This window comes from Neodiprion fabricii, chromosome 3 (assembly GCF_021155785.1).
Source record: "Neodiprion fabricii isolate iyNeoFabr1 chromosome 3, iyNeoFabr1.1, whole genome shotgun sequence".
In the NCBI taxonomy this organism is placed as follows: Eukaryota; Metazoa; Arthropoda; class Insecta; order Hymenoptera; family Diprionidae; genus Neodiprion; species Neodiprion fabricii.
The window spans coordinates 34,507,873-34,527,372 of record NC_060241.1 but is presented as its reverse complement, the minus strand read 5'-3'; the positions used below and the strand labels follow the sequence as shown (position 1 = coordinate 34,527,372).

At 41.1% G+C, this 19,500-nt stretch overlaps 1 protein-coding gene across 6 annotated transcripts in view; it reads left to right on the top strand.

Moving 5' to 3' along the window:
* The window catches only part of LOC124179261 (nesprin-1), a 136,964-nt gene that overhangs the window by 85,950 nt on the left and 31,514 nt on the right, over positions 1-19,500 (top strand). For 5 of the 6 annotated variants that reach the window (XM_046563496.1, XM_046563499.1, XM_046563500.1 and 2 more), the window contains 3 exons: positions 50-412; positions 514-624; positions 3,100-19,296. In XM_046563496.1, the coding sequence (XP_046419452.1) occupies positions 50-412; positions 514-624; positions 3,100-19,296 (16,671 nt within the window). Of the gene's footprint in view, positions 1-49; positions 413-513; positions 625-2,428; positions 2,640-3,099; positions 19,297-19,500 lie in introns of those variants that run through there. The other variant, XM_046563501.1, reaches the window with a different exon arrangement.

The following is a 19,500-nucleotide window of genomic DNA, read 5'->3' as shown; positions in this document are numbered from 1 at the left end:
CGTCGCCAGTCGGTCACGGCAATACTACAGGTTCCAATAATTATTTCAGAATTCTCTGCTCCAAGAGACGAGCGAAGAATGGGAACAGTGTGAGAAGAAGATGAAAGACGTTAGGAGTTGGCTAGACAAAGCTAGACAAACTTTAGAGTCGCCTCAAAGCAAGAAAAAACCGCTAAGGGATCAGCACGCGACGAGGGAGAAGATGCTCAGCGACATTACCATCCAGAAAACGAAGATATCCATCTCGGTGGAAAAACTGCAGGTTCATTTCAGGTCCGGAGTCGGTGGTGACACACGGATTAGCGAAGCTGCCAACGAACTGATCAAGGAGTTGGATGTCCTTCACGAATCTGTCAAGGATCAAACCGCTTCTTTGGAGACCTGCCTCGCCCAGATTGACCAGTACCAACAGGTACAAACGCGTCTCGCGGTTCATCTGCGAAAGTTGAGGGGGTTCCATCCTTGTCGAAAGCTTGAAATATCTAAAACTGTTCTCTTCAAATTTGATTACAGGAGATTCAGCAGCTTCGTCAACAGATTGTCCAGGTTGAACAGCAGCTTCGAACAGTGCTCAGTCCGACGTATCTACCCAACGATCGGGAAAGAGCGCTACAAGAGCAACAGGTAGGTTTTATTACGTAATATATACTCACCAAGCACTGTGCTCTGCGCATAAATTAATTTATTATACGATTATTATATCGATACCAACTGAAAACCACCACCACCAATTTACATGTATGAAACATTGAGAGTTGAGCTACTAGCCACCAAATTGCACTTAATACTATAACTGTGTTTGTAGTAAATTTGTAAATAATACTCAAGACTACATACTAAAAGTTATATATTAGAAGTTATTTCATCCCCTGCAGTAATTAGCCGCGGCGAGTACCTAAAAGTCTTTTTTTTTTGATAATTTTTTTTATTTCCTTCTATCGTTCCGAGATTTACCTGGTACCGTTACGTTATCATTACGTATTATACGATTGAATTGAAGCAATGGCACTTCTTTAACTATCTAAAAATAATTGACCTGCAAATCTGTAGTTTAATACATGATTTAAGTGGAAACATTTTGATGCCAGAGAACGTTTGGCTGCGTGTCTTGTCCGCGTTCGCGCGACGGAGATTGAGGAAGGATGAGGTAAAGATCTAATCAGCTATCATCAAGGTGTTTCCATTACAGTACATCATCACCTCCCAACTAAGCACCCATTCCATCCCTTACGCCAATTTAATATATCACACCTCAACCGTTGCTGTATACGTTATAATTCACTCACAACTAATTTCCCTCATGTCACATCTCGCTCTTCACCCTCACTTCACTTCCGTCGAACACACATCTCATTCGTAATTTTGCTTATGCTTTTAACGTCTTATTCTGGAAGAACACGCGTAACAAAAGCTCGCACCATACGCTACAGTCACTGTCACACCCGCATATTTATTATACTGACGTAAACTAATACACACGATAACATCGTCTAACAGTAGCTGTACTAATACTATGTGTAACAAATATATACAATGTAGGCTGTTCTGTGGGATCGAGTCACAGCTGGCGCGTGACGATGTCCGGCAGGACAGTTTTTCATTGTAAAAGCCTTATGGTGGTATTTCATGTACAGGGTATTGGTTGGTATCTTGTTTTTTTTTTGTTCTTGGTTGTGTTTTCTTTTTTATTTTCTTAGTTTTAAGATTGTTTGTTGTTACTATTATTGATACATTATTATACTGTTATTTTAAATAAGGAAAAGGGGAATACTTGATTTTGTTGTTTGTGTTTAATTCATTTTCACTTTACGCTGAGTTTGATTTGTTTTTTACTTATAATTTATTGTATCATAATTGACAAATATTTTGGTATTATACTTTGGTGTATTACGCACACATACATGTGATGGTGTTGGTAGCTTCTGTCACACATGTAAGCCCTTGACAATCATTATACGGGGGCTTAACATTCGCTGTATATTGCACAGCATCTAATCATTGACCTTTTATTATTTCGATCATCTATATTATATTCAGACTCAACATTGACTCGTGTCAAGGGTATCATCGACAAAAATCGCACAATCAAGTGACTTCCCTGAAATGCATTATTATTTCAACAATTCTTCAGAAAGAGAAAAACAAAGAAACAGAACTTTGACTAATGCAAAAGTACTTACATACTTTTTTTTAAAACAGGATGTATAAAAACAAACCTTTTTTTTTTTCGTCGACTAGCATTTCACTCATAACTTTTGTTTGCTGCATCCTCTCCTTCCAACTGAACCCCCCGTCACTTGGTCATCTCTTCATTCTCGTCATCTTGAAATCGTGTAATTTTACCTTCTCGTATCATACTATATACTCGCCATGATAACCTCATTCTCTCTCCATCTCTCTCTGCTCTATTCTTTGCGCTGTCGATTAGTCGTATCGAGAGAAGATTAAATCGCTTCAAACGAAGATAGCTGCGCGTACCGAGCGATCGAAGCTCTTGATTCAACGCGGATCTCCCGATGTCGAACCGTTGGACGTTTAGATCGGTATATCGCATGAACGTGGAACGAGTCAACGGATCATTAATTTTATTTTAATCTATCGAAACGTGATTTACTTAAATAAATTTTTCCATTTAAGAACCTGTAAGTTCTTCTTTTCTTTTTTGGCCTCGTCGTTGTTCTTGTTATTGTTGTAAAGTCTCGTTATTTTACATTAAATGGCATAAAATCTCGTCGTGTATAAAACTGTTATGAATGAGTGGAATAGTTGATAATTACAAGATACGCAGCCTTCGTATTTCGTACCTTTAGATATTATGCTATTTATTAGGATTTGTCGATTTAACCGATTTACCGATTTACCGATTGAACAACGTGTATCAAGTCCAGTTTCTGAATCATGTGCCTTAGTATGTTTTGTAATTTTTATGAGAAACGCTTAAAGCGTAACGATATATAATATTATATGTATTGGAAACGCAAAATACAATAAATGATTTTAAGAAAATGAAAAATAAGTAAGAACTAAAAACCATATTATCACTCTGGTATAAATATCAATTGACAATACCATATTCTTTGGCTGTTGCAATGGTAACAGGCCTTGCAGACACAGATGGACGGTTGGAGGCAACGCTCGAGAATTCTGGTGGATCAGATTCATGCAGTGGACCCTTACTATATTTTCGGGGGTGATGCGAATCCCCGCCAACCCGGGCTCATTTCTTACGCAGATATCGCTGCGGGCCGCATGAGTCCAAATTCTAGAGGCGGTAGTCCTCAGAGGGCCCAACGCGATGAGCCTCCTCCTCAGGTGCTAGTGCACGTTCTGCATCCGACGCCGGCTAGGCAAACCGTTGTAGAAACCGTTAGTATCTCGGAGCCACAAGTGCCCGTTCAGCCCGTTCAGTATCAACAGCAACCCGAACCAGCTGCGGTCGAACAAGTATCGACACAGCAGGTAACAGCCGTCGAGTATAAACGAGAGAAACAAAGCCGAACGATATCGGCGAGTAAAGTTAGCGCCACCGAAAGGTCGACCGGAAATTCGTCGATGCAAAGAAACGTCGAACGTCCATCGAGACGCGGGCGTTCTCCGACTCGGAAGGAAGCGTTCAAACGAAAGGAGAAGGACTCCAGAGAGCCCCAAGCGGCGAAGGAGGTCAAGGAAGTACCTTCGATACATGTAGAGACACAGCACTACGTTCATAATGTCCGCGAGGTGTCCGAGGAGCCTCAAACGCGTCAGTCTAACACTCTTGCGCCGCGTGAAATCAGGGGACGTTCTCCAAGTCCGATATGGATTCCGGGTTCAACGTCTTACGCGGACATTCTCAGAGGAAGAATGCAGGCCGAACTTCGCGCGTCTTCCGAAGCAGCGTCTGACTCTCGAGACATGGTGCAACTTTCGAAGGAAACTCGTCATCATGCGCCTCGAGAAGATCTTGTCAATCTAAGTCAGAGCGCGGAAATGGTAGTCAGCCACGTTGAAGAGTCTGTGGCTCAACCCACTCACACAATGGAAGAAGGCAAGCTACCAATCGAAGCTCATAATATTCCCGCTGGCCCTCAAGCTCCCAACGTTGTTACAGACTCGTATCAAAACATAGGTCAGTTGGACGGTTCAAAAAATGTTGAGGAAATAAGCAGAGAACAGATAACCCGTTACACCAAAGAGACGACAAATTGGGCCGACGAACCGGTGGAAGGTTACAACGTAATCGAAAATAAGCACTACGAAACTATCAATAGACCTCCCGCAGAGATTTACGACTACATTCATCCTATGCCGGAACTCGTCGGTTACATAAACTCACAACTTGGTGCCTATCCGGTAACTTCTTACGTCTACGCACCGGACTCGCAGCAGGTCCAACAGTTGGACGCGATTCCATTGAATCCTTACGAAAGTCACATGGTCGGTTACACAAGCGAGCATTACGTTACGCAGGGATCTTACTTGCCGACGACTGCAGAATTGTATCATCAACATCAGCAAACAATTGTACAGCAAACACCTTCTAGTAATGTAATTGAGATGGAGCAACAACATGTGCCGGATGATTTCTCTTTCAATCAAAATATCCCTCAAAATAATGTGCCAGTATTAACTGAACCAGCCGAACAAATAAGCGAGCACGTCGACCACATCGAGCACAAAGAACAAGCTGTTACGCAAACTAGTTCAGTTATTTCTACCAGTGAAATGACTTTACGACACGAACAGAGAGAAGGTTCTTTACCTGCTGCTGATTCTCGTGGACAATCCTTCTCTTATGCACAAATATTATCGCAAGGACTTAGTCCGAAAGCCACGACGCCTCCTAGGGAAAAAAGTGGTAGTGAGCAACAGCCACGCAGATCCTTATCGCCAAAAGAATCTTCCCCTCCACAATATGCTAAACCTCAGCAGACGGGCAATTTGGAAAAGACCCAGTTCTCGCAAGTGAAGAAAGATAATGAGTGGGACGTTATGAAGAAGAAAGAGATAAAGAAAAAACAGTATCAGGAAGACAGACCCCAACGTGAGGATGATAGAAAGGGATGGAAATCCAATCGGCGAACTGAGAGAAATACTCCTCCGAGACAATCGAGCGGAAGTACAACTACTGTAACGGTGATGAAAGAACTAACCGAGCTGAAGAAAAACGTTGATAATATTCAAAGGCAGAGCCCAAGTGCCGTCGTTGAGCAGAGTGCCAACGATGCGCAGCAAGCAAAGAAACGCAAACCAAAAAAGAAGAAGATAGAGAAGTCTCAAGACGATGAGATTGAAAAGGCGCTCAAAGAAATCGAAGATATGAATAAACATAAGCCGAAAACAGGGAAGGAGAAATCCAAGGGTTCAAATAAACCGAAAGAGAACATTATCCTCACTGAAGAGGTCAAGATTGATAACGACTCTGCAACGCAGAATATTCATAGACCAACAAATGAAGAAAAAGTCAAAGAGGCAAAGAAGCCTGTGAACGGTACAGAATCAAAGGAGAAATCCAAGCCTAGAAATGAACCAAAGCCTAAAGAACAAACTAAGGTAAAGCAAGAAACTCAGCTGCCGGAAAAATCCGAGGCACAGGTTATTTCAGAAAATAGAGATAAGAAAGGTGGTAAATCCAAATCTAATAAGGATGCTAAGAAAAATAAGGACAATGTCGCACCAACGGATAAAGTCAATACTGCTAAGGAAATCATTACGCAAGATGTAGTCATTGCTAAGAAAGAGCAGCCCGAAGAAGACAAAATTGCAGGGGATGATACCAAGGTAATAGACAAAAAGAAAAATAAAAACGAAACGAATGTTCAGGGAAAAGTTGCCACGAAAGATGAGAGCAAACTAGATAAACAAATTTCCAATAAGGAAACGATCAAGCATAAAGAATCGGCGTCATTGTCTCTCTCATCTGTCACTGATGACGTTTTGAAAAATCAAGCTCATTCGAAGGAGAAAACGAAATCTGAGAAACACATTAATTTGCCAAAAGAAGCTAAATCTGCGGAACAAGTATCAACGACTGTAAAAACTTCTACTACAAAACAGGCTACTAAGAAAGAGGAGTCCAAATCGAAAGATCAGGCATCTTCCAAGTCCAAAAATAAGCCAGAAAAACAAGATACTCCCAAAAAGGAGATCAAACCAAAAGAACAGCTTGTATGTTGTCAAGTTGAAGTCGACGCGAAGGGAACAACTCCCAGCAAAGGCCAGGAAAAAACTAAGGAACAAATATCAACTAAGACGAAATCAAAGTCCGAAAAGCAAACTGTTTCCCCGCAAAAAGCTCAGTCAGATGCGGAAAAAGTTCTCTCAGTTGAGACTGCTATCAAACAGGATGTTTCGATGAAGGGTGAAGCAAAATCTGAGCAGCCAAAAACTACTCCTTCTATCGAGCCCAAGCCCGAGGAAGTGAAGAAACTTGAAACTCAAGTGACTTCCAAGGAGACAGTCCAATCTAAGAGTAAGAAATCTCAGAAACAAGCTCAGTCAAAGAAAACTGCTAAAGTTGAAGCCCAATCTAAGGTAGACACACCTGCGAGTGAACCAATCGTACCAAAAGAAAAAAGCAAATCTCCTACGATTGAAGGGACACAAAAATCAACAGATGTAACGAAAGAGGAGAAACAGGTGTCGAATAAAAGCAAATCTAAGGCTGAAGCAAAATCTAAGAAGGAAGTACAGCCCAAGGAACAAATCATTCAAAAGAAGCCGGAAGGACCTGGAAAAGAAATGATATCTCAGAAACAGGGTAAACAAGAGGAAGTTTCTACTTCAGCAGAAACATTCACGACAACGATTCATACCCAAGAAACTCTGAAGACCACATTTATTTCCAAGGAACAAACAGTTTTAGCAGGTAAAAACGATCTAGAGGTAATGACTGCTGCAAATCAGGTTAAGATGGAGCAGCAGCCAACAGATAAAACTGTTTTCAAAGGAGAAATTGTGCCAATCAATGAAACTGAAGGCAAGGCAAAAACCGTCAGTACTTCTCAGCCCCTTTTAGAAGAACATCAAACTCCTGGCGAAACTGGTGTTCAAATTGACACAAAAACTAAGATCAAAGTTACTCGACAATCTAGTCACAAGGAAAATAAGCCGAAGACGGACGGCAAACCAAAGGAATCAGTTCCGATAACTACAGTAAGTCTCACCCAAGAGATCACTTCAACAGAAAAAATTGAGTCAGAAAAAGGAAAAGTTGTTCAAGAAGATAAGCCTAAGGAACAAACTCTCATCGAAACTAAATCTATCCAAAAAGACCAAAGTGTCATTAAGGATACTGACATCTCTCCTGTGGGAATCATCGGCACATCTGAGTCTAAAATAGAAGTAATGAAAACCTTGACACCTTCACTGGCTGTTGAGACAAAAGTTGAACCACTCAAGCAAATACCTTCGAAACCAGAGGATCCTGCTGAGCTCTCGTCAGATGCTGGCAAGAAAACCAAGCTCATGGAACAACTTACCCCAATTGCTGGCAAGAACAAAACTGTCTCTCAAATAAGTTCCCAAGAAACAATCACTGTTGTAGACACGATATCCACTAAAACAGAAAAAGTTCGTTCAGATCAAAACGACTCGAAAGACGATTCGAAGCCCATAAGTCCTATTGTGTTGAAGGACGAGCCTAAGTTTGAAGACAAAAGTATCCTCGATAAGAAAACCAAGCCTATAGAAAAAGCTGACTCTAAAGAAAATGATACGCCAAAGACAGCAACTAATTTGAAGTCAAAGCAGGAGATCAAAGATCAAACTCCCACCAAAACCAAAGGCAAGACCACAAAGCAAATTTGTCCTGAGCAACCAACAAGGTCTAAAGAACAATCTATTTCCAAAGTCGAAGTCATTCCGAAAGAAGAGATTATTACAAAGAACGTGGTCGAAACGACGGTAAAAACTGTTACCAGTGTTCAACTTGAGCCAAAACAGGATAAGATTGTTGCTGAAAAAGACGTACCTGAAAAGGTAAAAGTTACTGCTGAAAAAGACAAAATTGCTCCTATAATGGAAGCCGTTGTTTCGGGGAAGGGAAAAGTTACTTCTGAAAAGGAACAAGTTCTTCCTACAAAGGAAGAAGCTGCTCCTCAAAAGGAAAAGATTATTCCTAAAAAGGAACAGGTTAATCCTGACAAAGAAACAACTGCTCCACGAAAAGAGAAAGTTGTTCCTGAAAAGAAACAGGCTGCTCCTCAACAGGAAAATGTTACACCTGAAAAGAAACATGCTGTTCCTGAAAAGGAAAAGCTTGCTCCTAAAAAGGAAACAATTGCTCTTCAACAGGAAAAAGTTGTTTCTGAAAAGAAACAGGTTATTTCAGAAAAGGAAACGGTTGCTCCTAAAAAAGAAACAGTTATTCCTCAAAAAGAAAAGCTTATTCCTGATAAGAAACAGATTATACCAGAAAAGGAAAAGATTGCTCCTAAAACGGAAAAAGTTCCTCCTAAAAAGGAGCAGTCTGAGCAACGAACTCCATTTGAAACAAAAGGCAAAGCTGTGGAGCATGTAGCTGATGCAAAGAGTAAAACTGATTCAAATGATGGTGCAAAACCAAAAGATGAAAAACCTGTTAAGGACCAAGTTAATCCTGAAGGTGAAATCGTCCCAACAAAGGGAGATCAACACCAGACCCAAGAAGTGACGGACGTTCAAATCACGACCGCATCGAAAACAGTCATAGCTAAACAAACAGTGGAATCTTCGGTAGGAATTTCTTCTGGTTTCATACGTGAAGAAGTAATTACTTCCGAAAAAGAAAAATCTGACGCACCGCCATCTCCCATCGTTGAATCTTCACCAGAGGAACGTACCTCATCAAAGGGCAAACCGAAGTCGAATAAGCAAAAGGCTCCCAAAGACAAAGACGTAAAATCTACTTTGAAGAACGAACCTTCCATAGGAAAGTTTGCGCAAAAAGTTGAAATTGTACCAGAAAAACCAATTACTTCAACAACCCCTGTAATTGAAGCTCCAAAAACTGACTCGCCCATCAAATCCGAAACTCAACTTGAAGTTTCTACCGAGGTTAAAATCGAACCCACAAAGGAGATATTTTCTAAGAATGAACAAATCTCTGAGAAACAAATCGTCGTCACAGAAGATGAAAAGATCTTGGAAAAATCCACCTCGAAGGTCACGGTTGAAATTAAAAAAGCAGGTGTCGCGGAAATTGAGGAAAGGCTTGCTGAACCACAGTCGTCCAAAGTTAAATCTGCCCCTGTAGAGCAGGCTACTCCTAAAGAGACTAAAATCGAAGAACAAACGTCGACAAAGAGCAAATCTAAATCTAACAAACAAAATAAATCTGTAACGGAAGTGAAAGGTGAGGAACAAGTAATCGTCACTGCTGAGAAAACTTCCGACGCAACAACTAAAATTGAAAATAAGCCGCAATCTCCCGAGATTTGCGAAACACCCAAGCAACTTGTTAACAAGGTTTCATTTGAACAAACTATTAGTGCTGTTGATAAATCTGAGAAAAAAATTGATGTCAAAGTTGAAGTTTTATCCAACATAGATGCTGAACCTAAGAAACAACACAGCTCTCCCGCGACTGTACTTGCTGACAAGAACAAAAGAAAACATAGCGAACAAACGGGCGAGTCTAAGAAAGAGACGACTAAAATTGAAGAAACTAAACCTGCCACACAAGTTGTTTCTACAGTTGTTGAGACTACAAGCGCAACAACCAACAAGCCAGTTGATTGTAAGGACAAATCTGTATCTGTGGAAAAAGTGACGGTTGTATCGGAATCCCACAGTACATCTGTGTCCACCTCTGTAAAAGAGGATGTGCAGTTTGAAACTAAACGGGCCGAAATTACGACATCGATAAAACCGAGCGGACATCAGGATAAGCCTGAACAGGAGAACATACCAGAGAAATCGGGTGCTGGTACTGAAATACAGACAAAGCTGAACGAGAAACCTGGAAATAGCCAAAAATCAGAGGTTAAAAAATCATCAGAAGTAGAAAATCCGAGTACTAAGTCCACAAGTAAGCTAGATGAGAAAGCTAAATCCAAAGAACAATGGAAATCTAAGACAGAAAAATTGTCTGAACCTACGGAGGAGGCTAAAATAACAGAGCCAGTTCGGCCTGTGAGCGATGCTGCGTTAAAACCAAAAGATGAAGCCGATTCTGAGGGTGTCCTTTCTCATTTGAAGACCGATACAATGCTAGTAATTGACGAAGGTCCTAGAGAGAAAATCCAGACTGGAAAAGCTCTCATCATTGAGAAAACAGTTACCACCGTAACAACCACAACTGCTGGATCAGAGGAAATAAAACCTCCCGCTATTAAGTCTGTCAAGTCCGTTGAAATTTTAGAAAACGTTCCACTTCCGGTTACAGTAGGTACAAAAGAAACGGAATTAATATCTTTGCGACCGGAAAATGTTGAGGCTACGTTAACGACAACTTATGCTAGGGTCGGAGACGTCGATTCCGCGCCAATAGATCAAGTAGCTCAGTCGATAGGTGAAACTGTTACGGATTCGCAGTCGGATGTCCAAAGTCTTTCCGCGTATTCTGCTATCGTTTCGTTGCAGGAAGAGGCTCCTTTGTTTGGTAGCGTTAAGGACAGGAGTAGAAGTTATCTCTTAGCTTCAGATGAAGTTTCCCAGGTTCCAAGTGCTGTAGGTGAATCTAACAAAATCATTACCGACAAGAAAGAAATTTCGCAGCATTCGGATGTAGTTTTAACCGAGGAAGATCAATTGTTCATGAAGAGTATTGAGAACAATTTAAAAAAGAAGACTAAGAAGCGCCCCACCCTACCTGAAGAGTTTATTCAAAAAGAATCGCAACAAATTGTAAAAGAAAGCTTCGATTCTACCAGCGTTAGCAACACCAAAGTAGTTAAGGCAATTGATTCTGAACAGACCGTGATATTTGATGAAACTACCAAACCTGTTGTCAAGGTAAGTGACGCAAATAAGCCCCAGGAGAAGCTCACATTGCAACCAATGGCATCTAATAAACCTGAAAAAATTAAACATGAGGAGAACAGTGAAATGAAACTTCAAGAAGTATTACCTGAGGAAGAACCAATCGACATTAGCAGTCCTACTGAAAATCTCAAGAATTCAGCAGAAATTATTAAACCATACTGGATAGACTATCACCACTATGCGGATGCAGAGAGACAATTCCATCAGCACTACACTGTCGTCAAAACGATAGAAAAACAAGTCTTACCAGCTGCTCCTGAAAAACTTAGTCCATCAGATATTGAAAAAATAATCCAAGAATCGAAGATGCGTGATCCAAAGAATGCCTCCCTTCCGGCCCAACAGGAGTCAGAGGAAGAGCTAAGGCTGCTTGCACTTTCCAATGAAGCTCCCAAATATTTGGAAACGAACTTTTACGATATTGAGTCTAGATGGGTCGAGAATAAAACGCGGCGAGAACTGATAAGTGCAACAAGTGCAGAAGAAGCAGAGATCAAACCTTCTACGGACACTCAGGCCGATTTGCAATCGAAGTACGATGTTTCTGAGGTGAATAAACCAGCTCCGAAAGAGTATTCTAAAACTACTCAACATGAAATAGATGAGCAAACAACATCGAAAACAATCATTGACTTGCCAGTTCCAAAGCAGAAAGCAAAATCCGATAACGACAAACCCACAAACGTGTTGCAAGATACAAAAGTAACAAAGTCTGAACGTTCCACGGTACATGAGTCTCAAGTAGCTACCGTACATATTGTAAAAACGACTAAGGAAGAACATGCCAGTGAAGGTGAGCTACTTATCTCTACAAGCAGCAAGCAAGTTGATGTTAAAGGAAAAGTGGAAGAGAAAGAAGCTTCGAAGAAGACCAATCCAACGGCTAAGCCTATAGAAAAGCCAATTGAAGAAAATGCTCAAAAACCAGTAGAGCAAATAGATGCGAGAGACCAGAAAAATAAAATTGTTTCTACGGCAGAAAAGATGCCTGATTCCAAAATCAAAGTCCAAACTGATGCTAAGCAGGATACTGCCATCATTAAGAAAGATTCTGAACCAAGTAAGGAAGAAGAGAAACATGTGAAATCAGTCAAAATTGAAGAGACCATTAAAATGGAACAAATTTCAGCGGACAAAAAATCACAGGATGAAATTAAACCAATAGAAGTAAATAAACATAAAACTGCAGTCAGTGAAAAGAAACCAGAAACGGAGCAGTTGACGGTGATACAGAAAACTGAAGCCAGTGAAAAGAAACCAGAAACGAAGCAATCGACGGTGGTACAGAAAACTGAAGCTGTATGTAAGATTGGTGGAAAGGAAATCGAACCTCAAGAAATACAAGGAAAAGTTCAGCCAGAAGACCCCCATCCACAAAGTAATATACGAATTGTCACAAAAGATCAACCAAAATCTAACAAAATTAGTAAGCAGCCCAAAGATGGTAAAATGACCGATAAAAAAGAACCTACGAAAGAAGCAATGGAAAATGAGTTACCAACTCAATCTACGTTTATTCCAACACCACAGGCCGTTAATGTTGAACAGGGTCCAGTTCCTAAAGACCAGGAATCTAACGAGGCGCCCAAGAAGAAAATTCAAAGTCACGAAGCACTTAAAGTAAAGGATACGATTCAAGATATTGAAGTGGTCGCAACGGATACAAAGACAAAAGTGGAAGTCGAGGTTAACACCGAAGAAAAGCTAAGTGTAGATCAGAAGAGTAAGAAATCTCAAGATAAGAAACAACCTGCTTCGAAGTCCGAGGTCAAACCGAAGAAACCACCGGCTACCAAGGACATTCCGATACCTACTACAATAACTGTGACGAAAGAGGAAGTTATTATTAAATCAGAAACTGCTGTTAGTACACCTATTGTGACCGAGGAAAAACTTGGAAGTCAGCCGACATTTGAGCACGAAAATTCGCGACAAGATCTGTCACTCACTGTGTGCTTGAAACAGCCGACAGAAGAGACAAAAAAGAAGGCTGTTGATATGCAGAAGCCAGAGGAGAAGGCAAAAGAACCATCCAAACCTGCAGATAAAATTACACCGAAGCCGAATATCGAAACGGCAACAGTCGTCAAGGATAAAAAGGAGCACGCCATAGAGATCAAAGAAAAAACTCAGGAAAAAACTAATACATCGAAAAAACCAGAAGCTGTCAAATCAGAAGATGAGTCCAAAAAGTCTCCGGACTTAACAGTTAAAGTTGAACCGAAAACGAGTACTAAAAAAGCAACTGTCGTTAGCGAGGAAAAGCTAAAGAATGAATCAGTGTCTGCAGTTCAATATAAACAAAAGGAGGAAGTCCCAACGATTTTCGGACAGAAGGAAGAGAAGAAACCAGATGTCCCTGCTAAGCCAAAGCCCGATGAACCAAGTCAAGTTAAATCCGAAGAAAGAAGTAAATCTATTCACCTTGTCTCTGATGACTCATGGATGGACCTCCTGGACGAAGATGTGGTAATCGAAGACGATGGCTTTGAGGAGTGGGAGGAATCCAAGGTCAAGGTCGATCAGAAAATTAAATCTGAAGAAAAGATCGCTGTACAGCCGAAGACCAGTGAAAAACAAGCACAAAGTGCAGAAATTAAAATCAAGCGGACAACTGTGGACGAGAAGGTTACTGATAAATCCAAACCAAAAGAAGCTGTTGAGTCGAAAGCTCCAGTTGGAAAAGACGAAAGTGAAACGAAAGAAGTAATCCAGAGTGAAGTGGAGGTTCAAACTATCGTTCCGATCAAACCAGTCGAAGAACCTAAATCCGTTCATTTGGTGTCTCGTGATTCGTGGATGGACACGATTATACTGGACGAGGAAATGACTGTTTGCGACGATGGTTTTGACGAGACTGAAGTTTCAGAACCCCAGGAAAAATCGAAACATACTATCAAACCGTCACCCAAGAAACAAACGAAAGTCGAGGAGCACAAAAAGTCAGAAGCTGTTGTAGTAGAAAAATCAGTCAAGCAAAGTGAGCAAATCAAGCAAGAAATTTCAGTGAACGTTAAGGAACCGAAAACTCACGACATGGTTACAGAGCAAGAAAAATCAACGAAACCGACAAAAAAACAGGCAGCTCATATTGATTCCGAGCCAGAAGTGAATACCACGGAAATTACGAAAGGGAAGAAAGAAGGAAAGTCTAAAGTTGCCACATCGGTTTCCGAAGACGTGAACGTTGTCTCTAAGAAATCCATTACTCAAGAAAATGTACTAAAGTCTGTTCTCAAAACAGAAGAAACAGTCTCGCCTGATTCAAAGGAAGAACCCGCCAAGTTCGACAATCGACTAAATCCAAATGCCAAATCATGGGCATCCGTCGTTGGAAAGAAGAGCGTGACTGACAGCCCTAAATCTGACCCAAATACCTTGCAAAAAGTAGAAACTACCGAACAGTCGCTGGGCAGGTCTGAAGCAACGCCGAAGGTTGCAGCTGTCGAAATTATATCAGCTGTACAGCCTGAAATATCTGACTTGCCGAAAATAACAACTCAAGAAGATATATCAAAGACTGCAACAGTTGAGCAACAGAAAGAAAAGACTCAAGAACCAGCAGCGCCAGTTATATCAGCGAAGAAAAATAAGAAGAAGGGCAAACATGTCGAAGTCAAACAGGCCGAGGTTCTTGAAAAAGATGAGCCTGTAATATCCATCGATTCACTTACGACTAGTGCTCCGGTTATCGAATTCACCATTTCCGAGACTGATATCACAAAAGATGCTAATGGTAAATCGTGGGCTTCTATCGTGGCAAGCTCGACAAAAGTCTCTTCCCAAACTCATTCCGAGGAATCAGCTACTCTGACATCTCAAGCAATCGCTACAGTTTCGGATAATGACGTTGATATCAAGACCGCGATATCTACCAAAGATACTGACCAATCACTTCTGGAAAAACCAACAGAAACTAGGACACAAATAAATAAATCACCGACGCACGCACGCCCGCGCAAAGATAAACCTCATGGTAGAGATAAACTAAGCGTGGAAGTTGTGGAGGCTCCGACGGTACGTGACACTGAAGCCTTGGGAGAAAATAAAGAACCCGATATTTTGGCCTTGGTGATGTCGCACGAAGAAAACAAACCGGCAGAAGTTGATACGAGATCGCATACGGAGCCGCAATCTTCACTTTGGGCTGACGAAATTGAAGATTTCAGTCTCTCATCTGCACCAGAAGAAGTTTCCTCTTCGGATAACACCGTGAAAGTTGATTCGAAATCGTGGGCCGCCATCGTTGGGACTAAAACTACTGAAACATCCACGTCGATTGAGTCGGCTGTGATTACACGCGAACGCAGTCCAGTTCACAAGTCTGTACCACCTGTTTCACATGTACAAATTCTTGTGGAAGAAGTTCCGGAAGTTGAACCCATTGAAAATATTGTTAAAGTTGACGATCAGGGATTCATGGAATTTTTGAACAAGAAAGAATTGCGTTCCAGAAGGTCTAGATCACGTTCTAGGAGTGCTAGGCGAGAACGGAATGTTCCATTGCAAGCCCATGAAATGACTGACCAAGAATTTGGTAAACAAGGTAATGCTGATGCAAGATCTCAAGATAGAAGTGATACGAAGGTCGAGGTTAAACAAGAAAGTCTAGCCAAAACGGTTGACAGAAGTCATCCAGATACAGGTGCTAAGGTAAAAGATATTTTGACACAAGAACCTGATGTGAAGCATAAGAAGGACTCTAAAATCAAGGATCAAACAAAGCCGAAACAACCAAATCAAAAAGAAGAACCTACCAAGCAGCAGCGTGAAAGCAGATCAAAAACTAAAGATGTTCCAGATAAAGCTACATCTGAGAAGGAAGTTAAAGCTACCAAAGGTCAAACAAAGGGAAAGAATAAGGCTAAACCGAAAGACCAAATTGTTTCTGCAGATGAAGTACAGGCACCTAATGAGCAGAAACCAATTCCTCAAGCAAAGGCAGAGGAAGGCATTCATAAATCTGATATTACACGGGCAGCAAGTGAAATTAAAGTCGAAAAAATTGAAACGAAGATTGAAGTTTCAAAACAAAAATCAGATGCGGTAGACAAAGCAAAAGCAATTGAATCCACTGAGACTGAAGAAATTGCGAAGCCCACTGGTGATGTCAAGGCCCACGAACCAAAAGTAAAAGAACCGAAAGAGAAACCAAAGGCGAAAGAACAAAAAACTTCTGCAGACTCAAAAACTAAAAAAGCATCGAAATCAAGTGACCAGGATAAGTCTAACGAAAAGCTAGAAACGAAAGATGTCGTGACATCCGCAATTGATTCAAGAGTGCAGGAACCCACTTTGGATGCGAAAACGGAAAAACTGAAGGTTGATAAAACTAAGGTCAAAGATGAAAAGGCTCAGGAAGATAAAAAGTTAAAGAAACTACCAAGTGAAGAAGAAAAAACTGTCGAAAAAAATGAGCCAACGAATAAAGGAAAGACAAGTGCTGAGGTGAAGTTATCGGAATCTTCCGTGCTTGCTAAGGCAGAAAAAATAAAGGAAACAGATAAAACAAATAAAGAAAAAGTTCCAGAAGACAAAAAATCGAAGAAAGCTCGCAAGTTGGGCGACCAAGAAAAAGCGAAAGAACAGTCTGAGGTGAAAGATAAAGCAAAGACCTTCCCTGACGCTAAATCGCAAGAATCTGAAGTATCCTCTACTCTTGAGAAAGCTGAAGAAGTGACTACCACAATAGATCAAAAGCAGAAGGAAGTAATATCGATCGAATCTGTTGAGACTATTCAGCAGCGGAAATTGAAGGAAAAATTGGAGTCAAAGCAAAAATACGAGTCAGATCAGACGCCTATGAAACCACATCCGCAAGAAATACAGGTTACACGCAATATAAGTAAAAAAACCGAGACTAAAGCAAAGGAGGATATAATCTCTGAAGAAGTAAAATCTAAAAATTCCGCTAAGGTGGCTGAGCCACAAAAAATCAAGGAACAGCCTGAGGAGAAAGACAAAACTGCAGAAATGGCGTCGAAACAAGAAAAGCCTATGCCAGCTGAAGTTAAAAAACCTGAAACACCGGCTTTGAGCGGAGAAACCAAAGTGACGGATAAATGCAAAGCGCCAGCAACGTCGGAGAAGAGCAAATCAAAGAAATCCACAAAATCCAGTGATCAGGCAAAGCTGAAGGAAAATCTCGAAATTAAAGAAGGATCAATTCCCATCGTTGATTCAAAAGCAGAAATAATTCAAACAACTGTTGAACCTAAAAAGTCCAAAGAGAAATCTGAAATACAAGGGCATGAGACCCAGAAAACAACAAATTCAGCCACGAAATCAAGTGATCAGAAAAAGACGGTAATTGATTCAAAAACTCTAATTCCTGAATTATCAACGAAAGTTGAAGACTTGAAGGACATAGCTGCAGTAGTACTGCAAAACCTAGGAGCTACGATAGAGAAGCCCAAAGATCCAGTTACAGTAAGTAAGGAAAAGAAAGTCAAACAGGAAACTAAACGTGAAGAAGTAAAACCAAAAGTGGAAGCTAAGACAGAAGACCAGAAATTAATCGTTGAGGAGAAGAAAGTAAGTGAAGTCACTCAGACGAAATCTGAACTAGATACTGGCGCTATTAAAACACCAGATAATCTCCAAAACAAAAAAGAAAAAAAAGATAAGAAAAAGCAGCCAGAAATTGTAGATAAGGACAAAAGTGAGGCTCCGAGTTCATCTAAGAAATCTGATGAATCCAAAGAACAGTCGACTACGCGAAAGGAATCAAAATCACCTGAAACGGCACAGCCTAAAGAAGAGAAGAAACCCCAGACTGTGACCAAAGTGGAAAAAGATGTTGCAACACCTCCAAAAGACGTGGCAGCAGAATCCAAACCGAAAGATTCAAAGCCAGTTCAGACTCAAGTCAAGCTTGAAGAAACAGTAAAGATTGCAGTGGAATCAAGTATCGAAACAGAGAAACAGGCGACAAGTAAATCGAAGGAAGGTAAAGAGTCTGAGGAAATTACCGCTGCTCAAAATGATCAAGTACCGAAGAGGACGGAAACAGTGGAAACAAAGTATGATGTATCTCTGAAGCAACAAGCTGTCGATGGTCAATCGAAGCACGCTGTCCACGAAAAAGTTGAGACCGATAATAAGATTTCGATCGTTGCAAAGAATGAGCTCAGTGATCGAAGTGTTGAAGGTGAAGGAGTGTTAAAAGACGATCAAAAAGTACGTGAGGCAAAGGAGAAACCTAAAGAAGATAAGAATTTGGACATAGATAAACATCTACCAAAAGCAAAACTCGAGAGTCAAACATCAGACCCACTCAAAGACACTGTAAAAACTAGCATCGAGACAACACTTGAGACAAAAACGAAGGACAAAAAAGCAGTTTCAAAGCCAGAGGAACCTACGGATAAGAATAAAAAATCTGCACATACGAAACCCGAGAAACTCCAGCAAGTTGCTACTAAAATTCCATCAACCGGATTACCGACACCTTCTACAACATCAGCAGACGAAATCGACAAATCAGGAGAAAAAGTTTCTTCCGCAATCATCACAGAGCTTAAATTTGAACAAAAGCCGTTGAAAGAAGTGAAAGAAAAACTTGTCATTGAAAAGAACATCCAGGAGGAGGTCCCAGAGTCCCCTGAAGAAACGATCATAGAAACACAGCACCTTGAATCTGACGCAGCACCGAAACAGAAAGTGCAATTTTACATCGATGACGAAGTACTTGACCTCAGTAAACACGATGAGAAAATCATTTTGCCCAAAGAAGAGTCGGGCTTGACAGCTTTGTCGAAATTCATACCATTAGACAGTGGTTTTTGGTTCGAAAAGTGGGACTACCACGAAGCAGAACGTCTTCTGTTCGAAAACTTAGCAATCGTTGAGAAGCCAGAAGTAACAAATGAAGACGAGCCCAGTGATAAGGGTCCACATGACAAAGATGATGACAACGACGACGATAATAATTCTCATCGTAACGGCCCGCAAGGTCTTTCCAATGGCCTGAGTTCGCAAACATCCGCGAGCGCGCCGCAGACGGAACGTTTAGTCGCAGATCTTCCGGGCGGTATCGGTAGTTGGACTGATTATAGCACTTACTTAGCTAACGAACCGTTAGATAATCATCAAGACCTTCCGCCAGACCATACATCCGAGCTAGTTCGTAGAATGGCAGAAGAGATTATAACCGATTTAGATGTTCCCGATAGTCCGTTCTCCGAAACCTTGACCTTATCTTCAACCCCTTCCCATGCCATACCGCCACCCTCTTCATCTTTAGGTAGACAGACAGAAACATCCATGCAGCACTGGAGTTCACTCCGGGAGGTGGAGAGAGATACCATGGCAACGGCCGTGACCGTGGCCGAGAGAACCCGAAGGCTCAAGGTGCGACACAGTCTGCCATTGATCAATTTTCTTTCCATTTTCAATGGACAAATGTTTTACAAGATTTTTTTACAACTTGTTACTATTATTTTAACTGACATTTTTTGTTGTCAACATGATGTATTGTGCAGTAGGTGTTCGCTTCCGGCTCGCCCTCAACCTGCATGTCATACCGCACATCGTTCAATCCTCATCTCGCTTGCG